Here is a 14,938-nt window from a genome sequence, read left to right on the forward strand (position 1 = left end):
AGTCAGACAGGCTGAATTCCCACTGAAAATTTAAGCTAGATACAACCAAGTTCCAAAAGAATCAACACCTTTTCATCCAGGTTCCAACATCCTCACTGCAGCATGTTTCTAGTGAAGACATCTAGGCCTGCCCCTTGGAGGGGTGCCTGCTGTCAGGGATGCAATTGTTAAGCTAGCAGCACCAAAATTTCAGGGTATCTTTAGGAGACCCTCCTGATGATATCATCCAGGTTTGGTGAAGTTTAGTTCATGGGGGCTAAAGTTATGGACCCTCAAATGTGTAGCCCCCATCTCCTATTATCTCCCATTGTAAACAATGGGGGATGGAGGCATCCCCTTTGGGAGTCCATAGCTTTGGACCGCCTGGACCAAACTTCACAAAACCTGGGTGGTATCAGTAGGTGACTCTGCTGATGATACTACCCAGGTTTGGTGAAGTTTGGTTCATGGGGGTCAAAATTATGGATCCTCAAATGTGTTGCCCCCATCCCCTATTAGCTCCCATTGGAGTGTTTCTTCAAAAAGGTGCATATACAAGCAGGTCCAAGAAAATCCCGTGATAAGGGGTGGGGGGAGTGCCAGAAAAGGGACTGATCTGTGTTCTGCAGTTTGGCAGTGGGGAGATTGCGAGGAAACCTGGATATTTTGGGTGACTATCCCAGGATTAATCGCCAGTGGGAAATCGCCCACATTTATGTGTCTGAGAAATAAGTTTCAAGCACTGAACTCCCAGAAAAAAAATTTGATCAAAAGGACTGGGGGAGACATTAAATGGACATAAGAACTTTGCAACATATGAATTGGCCCTCATACCCATTTTGAAGCTCGTACTCAGCTGTATTATGTCTGGTTATGCTGCAGTTCATCCCTCTGCCTCTCACATTTCCCACTACCTACCTCTCCAGCTCCTATACACTACCCTCCTCTAACCATAGCAGTTAGGCTCAGACTGATCATTTGGGAAATGGTGGCCTATGCTGCTGCTAGGCCTGGCTGTTACCAATAAACCATGTAAAAATAGTTGGCCCACTGCTGATGTTCTACTACACACCTGTTCCCAGTTTAAGTCATACTCTGTATATATGTATGTGTGTGTGTGTGTGAGAGAGAGAGAGAGAGAGAGAGAGCTGCAAAGAACAGCTGAAAAAGATTTGGGAACAGTCTACCAGGCACTGATGTGCAGACTGTTTATTTCAGTGGGGCTTCTGCTCATACTCTGCTGGAATGAATGAGTGAGTGAGTATTGCACAACACAGTATGTGCAGTGGATTTACACTGATTGTCTCCTTACTTAACAAGGATCATCTGTACTACACCATTTTAAAACTTGAATGGGATATATGCTTAAAAATATTAAAATGGGCATGTCACATTTTAAAACTTTCTTTGCCCCCTTGTCCTTCTTATCATCCAGCACAATCTAGCCTTATTTTGCCCGGGGTTTTGTTTTGTTTTTGAAGATGGATCTAAAGTAAATGAGGAAAGCTTGGGCATTGTTTCAAGGGCTGAGGAAGGCTCCACATTTCTGGCAAGGAACAGATTTTAGCCCACAGTGTATCTGAGTAGAGGGTTTGTATATTCAAAGTGGTCAGGTCTATAATCATTCTGTTTACTCCAGAGCTAGACTGATGAGATGCAAATGTGTTCAGTGCCTCTTGTTGATTATGTGTCCCAGTATAATACTCTGTTAGTTTACATTAGTTTAAGAGATTGCTCTCCCCCCTCGTTTTTTGCTAATGCAGCTCAGAAGTTTCCAGATGTAATCCTTCTGCAGTGGAATGATGGTTGCTCTTTTGTATGTTGAAACACTGGATCAGCTGCTGAATCTCACTCAGAGAGATCATTTCCTGTAAAGCCTATACCTGGCAAACACTTTGGCAAATAGGTTGTCCTCAACTTTGTCTTTTGCCCCTTTCACCTTCAAACTGCTGCCTAAGCCTTCAAATCTACTATCAATAAAATGCATCTTTGATGTTAGCTTGTGTCCCCACAATGCCTAGATACCAACTGGAGAGATTTTCCCTGGTTGGCAGGTTTGCCATCATATTTGTGGAAGATACCAGATCTTAGTTCTCAGTGGTGGGAAAGGACAACCACGTTTATACTCTCTTCTTCTTCCATAGTCCCCTCAGCCTTTATGTTTGAATTGGCTGACACAAAACAAGAGCATTCAGAGATGCTAAATTGTTCAACAAAAGATTAGCCTGCAGTGCAGCTCTCCTATTGTAGCATCCTCTTACTCTGTACAATGCTCCAGCTTCCCATAGAATGGCCTGTATTTCCTTTGCAAAAAAGCTGATTCCTGTGTCTAAAAAGGTTGCAATTTGAGCTGTTTGGTAAAAATGGAACTCACAGAATTCTAGGCTGAAAGTTGTGATTAATGAATGGCAGGGGAAAACCTTACCTGATACACTAGAGATTTAATTAGAGATTCTGCTGTTAGAAGCAGAAGCATTTCACAGTGGATTAACTGCTGTGAGAAGTAGACTTCTTTTTCCTTCTAGGCTAAATTGTTTAAATTCTACACCCTTCAGTTCATTTGTTTGCTTCTACAGGTTTTTTGCTAATGGGGCCCCCCTCTTCATTGTATTTGTGCTTTCAGTCTTCTCAGTCATTCAGTTCACATTCCATATTTTTGTGTTTGTGTAACACATTCATAAATATCATTACATGCTGCAAGACTTTGATAAATTAACAAGCTCTTTTTTTCTTTCCTTTTAAAACTAACACTTTGGTTGTGGAATGTAGCCTCTCTAATTCAAAAGGTAAAATGAAAAATATATACTACCTTTGTACATTAAACACATTTGTTTTACCTTGTTTGTTTTGAATGTTAATAAATGGTTACATTTTCATTTCCTGCTTTTAATGTTTGTTTGAACTCTATGTCAAATATTTCAGATATTTCTTTGCTGTTTTGGCGATTTTAACCATCTTGGGTGCTTTGAATGGATTGGTACTACTTCCGGTTCTTCTTTCCTTTTTTGGACCGTATCCTGAGGTCAGTATTAATTTCACTGGAAATTGTAGTTACTCTTACTACTACTTCTGAGCTTTTGTGTTGGTTTTTCAATGACAAAATCAGAACTTTAAACTGAAAATATATCTGAATATCAGCGCTGATTTAGTCACCAAGATTTAACTTAAACTAAAAATACTGAAAAGCAAACCCTATAATTGTTTCTGGCTTAGAAGCATTAAATGTCATGAGGGTTAGTAAAAGAGGTACCCTTTTATGGGTAAGCCTTCCTTCTCTAATATACCTAAATTTATTTATGCACTTATAAACACACACACACAGAGAGAGAGAGAGAGAGAGAGAGAGAGAGAGAGAGAGAGGAGGTCACCGATAAGGAATTTCTCCACAATCATGGGAATTTTTTCCCATGGAAGATGTAATACAATATGATACCTGTGTTAGAGATCAAAATCTGTGGGATATCCTTGTTAATTCTGAATTTACCGGAGATGCAGATGAATATAATAAGGTTGTTTGCAGAAAAAGGGCATGTTTCTATGGACAGTTCCCCTGAATGTACACATGCCAAGTGAGATCTCACGAGGTCAGTCACCACTGTGGTGTTGCCTAGCAACTCAAGCACTTGAACCTTTGCCTAGGCAAACTGGGCAACAGAAGCTGGGGCCAGAACACAAAGTGTACCAAAAGTAAGGTAGAAAAGGTTAGGAAAAGAAGCGTAGAGTGGCCTACAAAATGACCCCAGTGAGGCTACGGGGGACAAAAAGCTGAAATGGGAGAAAGAGTAGGAAGATGTGGAGAGGGTGTTAAAAAGCCTTGATGAAAAGAGAGGAAGATGAAAATGGAAGACACTGAAAAACTTGAGGGGAGGAGAGGAAAATGGAGCAGAACCTTGAAAGAGAGAGAGCTGAAAATGCAGAAGAAAAAAGAGGGGGGAGTGAGTAGAGTAAAAGAAAACATGGAGGAAAGCCTTGGGGGCAGGAGAAAATGGGGGGGAGAGACTTTTAAAAAGAAAGAAGGTAAGAGCTAGGGTGGGAAGACAGAATTACCTTCTCCTGAAAGTGTTGCAAGTGCCCAGCTTGTCTTTCTCTGTTGTACATAGTGTTTATTTAATGAAAATTTTCATAGATGTATGAACTCATATCTAATAATAAAGTGGCTTGCCCCTCTGTGGGCAATGAAATCAATACTGCAGGGGCAATGTGGAGAACTCTACATATTTGGGGCACCCAAAAATATATGACTGTACATTAACACAAAGGGGAACAACCTTTTTTTTTTAAGAAGCTTGATGGGAGCAAACTATAGAAAGGACAGAACATTGATGGGGAAAAGACAGAAAATTACTCTATTCATGCTCATTAAATCTTCAAGAATCTTGTGAGAAAAGATTTTAGGGGATGGGGGGTCATCTCCAAATTATTTTCTCCTTCCTGAAATTCCTTATATTCCTTTCTGATTATAATGAACGCAATTGTTCCTTCAACTTTCACTAATAGAGACAAACCAGATGAGAGTTTCATGTATGAACACCTAAACATTCTTTCCTTCTAAATAGCTGGCATGCAAGACCCCCATCTGAATCTGCATTGAGGGAGTAAGCCCTTTCTTGCCATTTTTTCAACCTAAAATGGCCCCATTGGGGCAAATGTGCAAGTCATCAGTCATCAGTAAGGGCCTGTATGTTTACCTCACATAAATGACAGATCTTTTGAGGCATTTCAAATTGGAACAGCAGCATGCGGGTAAAGTTTACTGTGCAATCCTAAAACAGAGTCGAACTTTTCAAAGTTCATTGGCCTCTGTAGACTGTAAAGGACAGAATTTAGTTTAGAATTGCGCCATTCAAGCTCCTCCCCTATGCTTTGACTCCAATTTGGTTTGGGGCCTTGGTCAACAACTATTTTTCAAAATTGCTCCCGAGTGCCACACATGAAACCTCGGTGTTGCATGTGTTTTGGTCCATAGATTAACTAGAACTTGTCAGTTGCTATAGGGTTTGAATGTTTTTTTTCCCTGATGTATTGTTTTAAAACAGCAGTTGTACTTTGCTATGTTTTTGTATCTCTGGATATAATTTTTTTTCTTGTACACATCAAATGTAATCCAAAATGTAAGACTCTCATATCACAAGCAAGAGGCTGTGTTCTATAGTATGGGAACTTAATTATATCTTAATAAAGATACCCAATATAATTCAGTCTTCATCACAGAATATTAGAAACTATTTTGACATAAATAATTGAAGCTATTTTAGCATAGGTATTCAACAAGTTATTTTACATTTGTGTTTTGAGAGCCTAAAGTTTGAAGGTCTGAAACTACATCAGTTTAAATACCTGTATAAAAATTATTTCAAATATATTGTGATGAAGAGGATACAGTCCTATTTGTTCACTCCCGCTTCTGCAGTGGGAGTGTTTTTTCCCCCACCCTGTGTAGAAAAAGAAATTGACCTGTGTAAAAGAGACAGGTCATATCACAGTGGAGCCATGCCACCAACAAAAAAGTGGGAGGAAGAGCATAAGGGAGAGTTGTACTTCTGGCCCAGGAGGCACTGGGAGTAGATTCTAGAGGCCCTTAAAAGTGGGGGGCTATCAGTGCTTCGTGCATTAGTGGCTCTTCTTAGGCCCTTGCATAGAGAACCAGTCCAGTAAGCTATTGTTAAGCATGTATGCAGAGAGTTGCCAATCCCTTCTACAGGGCTTGAATGAATCTGCACAGCCCCAAACACATCAACCATCAGAAGCCAGCGTCCTGCTATTGACAGAGCCCAAACACAGCATCAACCTGTATCAAGTCTATCACAAGAGAAGAAGAACTAGGACAAAGAGGCTTAGAGACAGCTTCTACTCTAGAGCTGTGGCTATGCTAAACTCTGCGGCTTCGTGTTGATGTGTTTGGGGCTGTGTAGGGATGGGTGGAGGAAGGGGAAAGTGAGGATAGGGTATGAGTGTAAAATTGTGTGCATCGAGGAATGCTGCTGTAAATTTCGTTGAGCGTGCACAATGACAATAAAATGCTTATGCTTATGCTTCCTTTCACTAGACTTCGGTTTCCAAATCTCTCTCTAAGCATGTTAGAGACCTGCTTTGGGAATAATTATCAAAGCACTCTTTGTAAGAGAGTGGTTCATTTTACTTGTCTTACCTTTTGTTTGTGTTGATTAAGGTATCAGTGGTTTGTAAACATTTTAGTTTTATCCATGCACATATATGTTCACACATTTAATATTGATAATGATTTTCTAAAAAATTGAGTAGATCTGTGCTAATCTACTTGGTATTGTTCTACTGTTAACTAGCCAAGCTTCTTCTGATGTCCCCAAGAACATGTGAGTGCACTGGTAGTAATTAATAATTTTTTAATTGTTGTTCTCAGATTTCTCCAGCAGATGGAAGGAGCAGGTTACCTACACCTTCTTCTGAACCTCCCCAAAGTGTTGTGAGATTTGCTATACCACCAAGTCAGACTCAGAATGGATCAGATTCTTCTGATTCTGAGTACAGTTCTCAGACTACAGTATCAGGAATCACTGAAGAGCTCCATCAGTATGAGGCCACGCAGAGGTCTGGCGCACCCGTCCACCATGTCATTGTTGAAGCAACTGAAAACCCTGTCTTTGCCAGATCCACTGTAAGTAGCTGATGTTGAACTGAAAACCCTGTCTTTGCCAGATTCACTGTAAGTAGCTACCCTCAAGTATCTACCAGGTGCTGATGTTTAGCTACTTGAGGGTACTATATGTATGTAGAATTGCTAGCTACACATTCCAAATTAGCATATGTTATGAGACAGTGCTAAACCTGAAACTTCACATATATAGATGTGTGACACAGTAACACTGAAATACCAAGCTGAATTTCACAACTTGGACACACATTTGAAGACTGACAGCCCCACCCAAGAGCCTTGGAAGCTCCTATTGGCCAGAACAAACTTACGCCATGTTTTCATGGTGTAAGACAGCTGTCCTGTCTGCTGGCGCAATAGGTGAATGGCTCCTTCCCCGAGCACGCCCCGGACTGCCCCTGCTATGCCAGTGCTGGGGAGGCCAGCATCATCAATGCACCAGCTGTTTCATCCTTCTGCCAGGGCAAGTGCCCCTGGGAGGACAAATTGCTGGCACAGCTGCATGCCACTTCCACCAGTGGATTGCCCCCCACCAGTGGGGCTCTGATTTACAAGCTTTCCTTCCCTCAGATGGGACTCTGATTTATTTTCTGTATTCAGTGTATACTGGAAACAATTTAAGGTCAGTCACTCACTTATACAGAGGCAGTTTCAGGCATTCCTATTATGATAACTGTTTCTTTTGAAGCTGCAGTCATGGGAATGACTGCCCTGACTTGTCAGTTGTTGGGTTCCTCCATGCAGTTAGGTATCTGCAAGGAGAAAATAAATGCTACCTCTTAAATGTCAATTGTCTCTGATCATCCTTTATTTTGGCTTTGCTTGTTCCAAAGTGCATAAGCATTTCTGAAAATGAACCTTTTGAAGCCATTTAGCACTGCCAGATACTGATGTACTTTTTTTGAGTAGTATTTCTGATTGCAAAACTGGAGTTTCCTAGTTGCAGATAATTATGAATTTGACATGTTCTTGTAAGTCTGCTGATCCTGTCAGCAGTAGAAGGGCAAAGATTGCCATGTTTTCCTCTCCCTGGAGGATTGGGTGTGATGTTGGTTTCTTCATTGATCCTGGATGCTCGGGGTAATTATGCCAATTATACTGGCTATTATTTTGCATCTGGATCTTATAAACAGTGCTAGAGCTAAAGCTTAACAGTTTAAGACCCAAACTGGGTTAGGACCAAGGTACCTGGTGTACTTTCTGCACCCATATATATCATCTCATATACTAAGGTTAGCCAAGCAAACTGCATTGTTCAAACTCCTGTCAGAGAAATCCAACTGGTGAGAATCCACAGGACAGTTTTTTCAGCATTTATCTTTGCTCTTTGGAACTTGCCTTCCTTTTACATTGTAGAGATTTATTTATTTATTTAAATAAATAATTTTTTAATACTAGAAGGCCTTATTTAGATAAATTTCATCAGCAGTGCGTATAAGATTTTTTACGGTTGATATTAACTATTTTAAATGTTTGTATGGCTTTTAATGTTATAAACCTCCTTGTGAATTTATTTTCAATAGAAAAGCTGTTCTAATAAATAAATGAAATTTTCTACACTATCCTGTGTACATAATCCAAGCTAAACTATAGTTTCTGCCAAAACCCAACAGTATTTCATTAAGAAAACATTTGAAAGAGTACTTCCACCCACTTCAAACATACTGATAAATATGTGAAAAGCCTTTATTTTTGCCTAGTTATATAGTGTAATATTGGAGGGTGATTTCCTTCTCTCGTAATTTTCAGGAAGGGCTGTGTAGTAAAAACATAAGTCAATTGCAGAATGCCTGATATCCATGGTGGAGTCTCATGTGACCATTTGTTTTCATAGCCTGAGTCAAAGTTTTCATTATCTGTCTCATTTTCAGGTGGTCCAACCAGAGACACAGTGTCATCAGTCAAGTCCAAGATTACGGACGAATCGAGAGCCTGGAATTCAGCAAATGTGCCATCAGAATAAGCAACCCAAAAGGGAAGGCCTCCAGCCACCACCTTATCGGCCACGCAGGGATGCTTTTGAAACCCCTACTGATGGGCATTCTTGTCCTAGTAACAAGGACTGCTCTAGCCATAGAGGTTGTTCTCAGAATATCAAAAGCCCAGTCTTCACTGCCATGGGCCCTTCAGTGCCAGCATATTGCCAGCCTATCACTACTGTGACTGCCTCAGCTTCAGTTACTGTTGCTGTACACCCTGCTGTTCACAGCCACAATACTCATGCAGGAGGCTTTCCATCCTATGAGGGATACCATGAAACTGACCATGGGCAATTTGAGGACCCTCATGTGCCCTTTAATGTCCGGTGTGAGAGGAGGAACTCTAAAATAGAAGTAATAGAACTACAAGATGTTGAATGTGAAGAAAGGACACGTGGCAGCAGCTCAGATTAAGGTATGGCTTTCCTTCCTTGCTAGACAACATTGCCGGTCTGGCTGCAGACTTGCAGAAAATAGAAAACACAGACATAATCTTAAAATACTTTCATCGTATTCAGAAAATGGCAGATAGTCTGCTAGGACAGGGCTGCTTCAGAATGCTGCTGGAGACGAGCATTCTGTCACAATGGAAATTGTGTGCCCAAACAAAGTTAACATATTAAAGGAGCATACTTTTAGTTTGTCTTTTTTCCAAATATGCTGATTTTTTGATGAGGTGTAGCTAACAAAATGAACTTCAACAGAGATAAATGTAAGATACTCCACTTGGGCAGAAAAAAATGAAATTCACAGATATAGGATAGGTGACACCTGGCTTGACAACACTACATGTGAAAGGGATCTGGGAATCTTACTAGACCATAAGGTGAACATGAGTCCACCGTGTGATGCGGCAGCCAAGAAAACCAATGCAATTCTGGGATGCATCAACAGGAATATAATGTCTAGAGATCAAAATACCTCTCTATTATGTATTGGTCAGACCTCATCTGGAATACTGTGTTCAGTTCTGGGCACCGCAATTCAAGAAAAATATTGACAGGCTGGAATGGATCCAGAAGAGGGCAACCAAAATGGTAAAAGGTCTGGAATCCATGCCCGATGAGGATAGATTTAGGGAGCTGGGTATATTTAGTTTGGCAAAGAGGAGGTTAAGGGGTGACATGTTGGCCATGTTTAAATATTTGAAGGGATGTCATGTTAAAGAGGGAAGAAGCTTATTTTCTGCTGCTCCAGATACTAGGACAAGGAGTAATGGGTTCAAGTTGTAGGAAAAGAGATTCCATTTAAACATTTGAAGGAACTTCGTGACTGTTAGGTCTGTTCGACAGTGGAATACACTTCCTCGGTGTGTAGTGGAGTCTCCTTTAGAGGTTTTTAAACAGAGGCTGGATGGGCATCTGTCAGGGGTGCTTTGATTGTCTGTGGCAGGGGGTTGGACTTGATGGCCCCAACTCTATGACTCTACCTTAAATATGGAGTGTAAATATCACTTTTGGACTTGCCAGACAACTTTTACCCAATCCACTGAAGATAAAGAAGCAGTAAGCTTCAATTAAAGGAGACTGGACGTAGGAAAAGATGCTGCTCTGTCAGGATTATTTTTATGGTGGAACAACTGCAACAAAGAGGCTATAAAGTTGGTTTCTTAGAACCTCCCTTTGTGCAAAAGCTTTTTATGCATAGCTGATGTGCTTGGACTGAGAAACTTGGAATTCTTTTTCATCCTATCTAAGATTTTTGCGAAAGTGACACTGAGTGACACTGATTTTTGCGAAAGTGACACTGAGTGAAAGTGACACTCCCTTATAGTGCTGATTTTCCTTAGATTTTCATAATACCTTGAGAAAAGTGAGACTTCTACCAATTACTTGTAATTGTAGATCTGGACAGAGGAGCATAGTATTAGATATCAAGAAATAGACATACTAAAAATTAGAGGGTTTTTAAAATACTGTTAAAAGTATTGGCCTATAGGAAGTCATTAGCATTGCTGGAAAAAAGAGTATACTCCTCCTGACTTTTAATTGCAAGAGTCAAAGTTTTCATTATCCTGACTTTTAATTGCAAGAGTTGTCAAATGGCTTGGAGCTGAGGTGATTTATTTATCTTTACTGAACTTTAGGTGAACAGTGGTTTCCCCCCCCCCCTTTTTTTTCTATTTGTATAGGGAAATAACTGAAGCAAAGAAGAGGCCAAAGATGGGAAACCTACTTTTTCCAGAACTGCTTGAAGAGAAACTGCTTGAAATTATGGGAAAGGACATGCTACATCAGGGCAACGGTTTACTGTTACTGTAACCTATTGTATTATTTGTTAAATATTTCTATAAATATTTAAAAGGTGTACACATATGTAATATACAAGAAAAATCATGTAAAATAGTATAATCTGGAGTTGTGTTAACTCCTGTTTAACAGAGTTGGGACAATATTGTTTGTGCTCTGTAGGTATTGTACATTGTTATCTGTGCCACAACTAAGCTTAATCTTGTCAAATTTCAGCATACATTGCTGCTGCTTAAATATTGTATAATTTACATGTATAATTCTATGCAAATATTGCTAATGTATTAGGATTTTTTGTAAAGGTGTGTGTGTTTAAATATTTTAAAATTTCCATATCACAGCCCTGTGGTAGTATGAAATGTTCCCATTAATTGTCAACACGCTATGCGTGATAATTTTTTATTTTTTTGCTTTTTTAAAATGAGCAGATATGAAGACCAGCATGTTAACCCTGGTGACTGAAGTATGTGTAGCTGTGCATGTGTTTTGTGTTTTTCAGATGTATATTTGTTTACTGCAGTGACTTTATGAAGCACAGACTACTAGGAACCTGCTGCACAAGTCCCACTGAAACGACTTACAGTACTTGTGACTCATGTGCAGAAGTTGCTCCTGGAATATGGGGGCCCACTCTGTAATCCCTTTTGAGATTAATTTACCACTGTTCACCAATATTTCAGCCTTGCAAATGGTTACTTCTGAATAACTGCCATTTAAACCAGTAGAACAGGTAATTCAGCTGACATACTTTATCACCTAGATACTATTCTTTATTCCCATAATTTTATATACAATAATAACATTAAGCCCTGACCTGAAAGTTCAGGCTAGCTTGATCCCATCAGATCTCAGAAAATAAGCAGGTCCGACCCTGGGAAGTGTTTGAAGGGGAGACTTCTAAAAAATACCAGGGTTGTGACGTAGAGGCAGACAATGGCAAACCACCTCTGAACATCTCTTGCCTTGAAAAGCTGATGGGATCGCCATAAGTCAGATGTGACTTGATGGCTAAATAAATAAAAGTGACTTCAGTTTAAGTAGTAATTATTAAAGGTCAGTTATTAATGATAGGCATTTAGAGCATGAGTTGTCTCTCTCAGATTATTTTTCATTTTAGAATAGATATGACTTCCACTGGAGACCTTTTTTAGTTTTTCTGTAGGAAGGTGCCCACGTTGCCCCCATATCAGGAGCATATGTATCACCTCAATTATTTCCCCAGAAGCATGTACTTTGTGTACTTTGATGTTACATATGAAGTCACTCTCGATTGCATTTGAAGATCCTGTGATGTGCTCAACCAGCATCATATTGATGTGTAGTCCAGCAGGTACTTCTTCTGAGCAAGCTCTGGTGAAATGACATCCTGTGCTCGTGTACAGCTTCCATTAATTTCACTGATGCTTCCACAGTAATTCCTGTCTTTTCTTGCACAGGGCCTGTTCCTATACATTAGCTGGCTGGTTGGTTCCGAACTGCTTATCCAGAAAAGAGAATCCATTGCAATTGAGAAATTGTCCCATGTACAGACACATTGCTCAATAAGGGTTTAGAAAAAAGTGAACAACTTTGCATCAGGCAAAAATGATCATCAAATTTTAGTGTTAGAGAGGACAGTCATGTGAACTTAGCTCAGGTTTGACAAATACAAATTTCACACATTAGGATGCTAGTGCGTCATATTGGATTAATTTTAGGTGATGTTCAACAATTGCCCATTCCAGTACAGGCATTGTTTCATTGGAACTCACATTTCTCTTTAGGTTAGCCCTTTGCCCATTAATAGTCACATACAGCTAGATATTTATAATTGTAATGTGTGAATTTTGTTCTGCCCCATCTTTAAAATGTTTTAAGATGAGACAGTTGTTTACATATAACTAATGAGAACATTCAGAAGATAGGAATAAGGTATTATGCATATGTTTCAGTGGCGTATAAGCTACTGTATAGATGTGCAACTAAACGGAACCCGCTGGCACAGTTTCCTGACTTAGCGGCCACAAGATTCCAGGTCCCAACTAAGCATTAGAACTGTAGTCATTTCAAGTTTGAAAACTGCTAGAACAATATTAAATTAATTGCCACCTTCTACTGCCAACTGTATGTGTATGAAAGGACAAAATATTCCAGTAAATCTACTTTGGGACCTATTCAGTCACACTCTGTTCTAACCCATTGTGTTTTTTTATTTTTTTAAGGAAGAATATAGTATGAGATTTGGTATTAAATGGCCTCACCAACTTAGCATGTCTGTGAGTGTATATGTGTGCGTATGAGAAAGCCCCCCCCCCCCTTTCCCTTTTTTTGTGTCTGCTCCTTGGTGCATAGTGTAGACCATTTTCTCTTGTTGTCACATTGGCAAAAAGAGATCTCAGTGGCTGGTTCATTTGTTTTTTACTTAATTGTTTATATTTATATTTTTGTATCATAAGAGTTTTCCTACAGTATTTGTCATGCCAGTTTATAACAAACACAATGCAGGGATTTTATTTCTATTGGAAACACTATTACAGCTATGTTTTTACTTAATGGAATTTTTATTTGTATAGAATGCTTACTAATGTTAAATAGGAAAAGAGTATATAACATTTACATTAAGGACTCATTTTGTAGCTTTTTAGTGCAAAGAGTAAAAAGGAAAAAATATTCAAACTGGGTCTCATTGCCTGCCGGTTTTAGCAGGGATGAGTTTTATGTTTCAGTTACAAAGATAAAATTATGCCATATAATTTATTTATATGAAAATTTATTTTTGTAGTGTACATAGTAGTCTTCAATTCTTTTGACAGAATTATATTTTTAAAGAGTTTATATGTAATGATGATACCATTATGTTTTGGAACATTGCTGAAACATAAATTCAATGCACATTTTTCATCATATACCCAATTTTACAAACGAAGAAAATGTTAACAGTGTTAAAGAGAGTGTGAATATTCATGTCATTCTGAGCTGTTTTAGTTACCATTTTGTGATCTAGTGTGGTTCTCAGTTTTAAATCATGAGTGGGATATTGTAAAAACTCTCTAAACATTAATGTTCAAACACTGATAGAAATTCTAACATGAATAAAAATATTATAACTTATTGGTTACGTATTTGGTTATGGAATGTTTATTTCTTTTTTAAAATGGGATTGTTTAACTTGAAGGAGGAACTGAGCACAAACAACACTGCTTACAACCTTCCAATATAATTAGCATCGGTATAAGACATGAAATATTTAAATAAGGGATTTAAATTTTCTGCATAAAAGATGCTTCAGTAGTTGCAAGAACACCCAACCCTCTCTATTTTATACTAAGCCACCTCAAACCTCACCTTCCCATTCTCCCCCATTCCAAACCTCTTTTGTTATCTCTCTGTTCCTGGCTAAAACCTGTCATTGGTAGGAGGTATGAGGCTACTACTCAGAGAAGGAAGAAAACCCTACATTTATTCCCTCGCACCAGATGTTAATCTGTTGCAGCAGATTTATGGGGGGAGGGGGAGTGGTAATAAATTCATTGTGGCTTAAACTTTTCTAGTCCAGACACTACTGTACTGCAACTGATAACGCTGGTTCTACCCCCACAAAAGATTAGGCCACCAACAATTGTTGTTTTTTAAGATTCCAGAAAATTTAAAGTGTGTTTTATGAACTGTATTTGAATATGCTGTAAGACATCCTAAGCCCATCAGGGGAAGGACAATCTATAAATATTATCAGATATAATTGGCTAAGGCTTTGGACATCCAACGATGAACCCTTAGGATTAGCCAATTGCCATGCAGAACACATACCCACCCAAGCCTGTGCATCCTGCACACCCATTGTTCCATGCCCCACCTGACCCTTCCCAAACCTACCTGCCCCACTCCACCATCAAAGTTCCCTCACCTCCGCCCTCCCATCATCCTTGGAAACTAAGCCAGACTGGTGTTCGTGATCTCCCGCTGGCCACACCAACCCTTCCCCACACCCTGCCTCCCCCTGTACCCCACACGGCCACTTTGCTGCTCAAGGTGGCAACAACCGACTCATCCACCCCCACCTTCCCCAAACTGGACCCAGTTGCAGAGCACCAGCAGCCCATGCTGTCCCTCTGGCCCATCAA

The 14,938-nt window shown here is 39.6% G+C and overlaps 1 protein-coding gene across 5 annotated transcripts in view; it reads left to right on the top strand.

The window, feature by feature from the left end:
* The window catches only part of PTCH1 (patched 1), a 130,088-nt gene extending 116,160 nt beyond the window's left edge, over positions 1-13,928 (top strand). For 4 of the 5 annotated variants that reach the window (XM_048502936.1, XM_048502934.1, XM_048502935.1 and 1 more), the window contains 4 exons: positions 2,902-3,001; positions 6,359-6,613; positions 8,482-9,004; positions 10,721-13,928. In XM_048502936.1, the coding sequence (XP_048358893.1) occupies positions 2,902-3,001; positions 6,359-6,613; positions 8,482-9,003 (877 nt within the window). In that variant the 3' untranslated portion in view covers position 9,004; positions 10,721-13,928. Of the gene's footprint in view, positions 1-2,748; positions 2,766-2,901; positions 3,002-6,358; positions 6,614-8,481; positions 9,005-10,720 lie in introns of those variants that run through there. The other variant, XR_007245012.1, reaches the window with a different exon arrangement.
* The last annotated feature ends 1,010 nt before the right edge of the window (positions 13,929-14,938 follow it).

The sequence above is a fragment of the Sphaerodactylus townsendi genome, linkage group LG07 (assembly GCF_021028975.2).
Source record: "Sphaerodactylus townsendi isolate TG3544 linkage group LG07, MPM_Stown_v2.3, whole genome shotgun sequence".
NCBI lineage: Eukaryota > Metazoa > Chordata > Lepidosauria > Squamata > Sphaerodactylidae > Sphaerodactylus > Sphaerodactylus townsendi.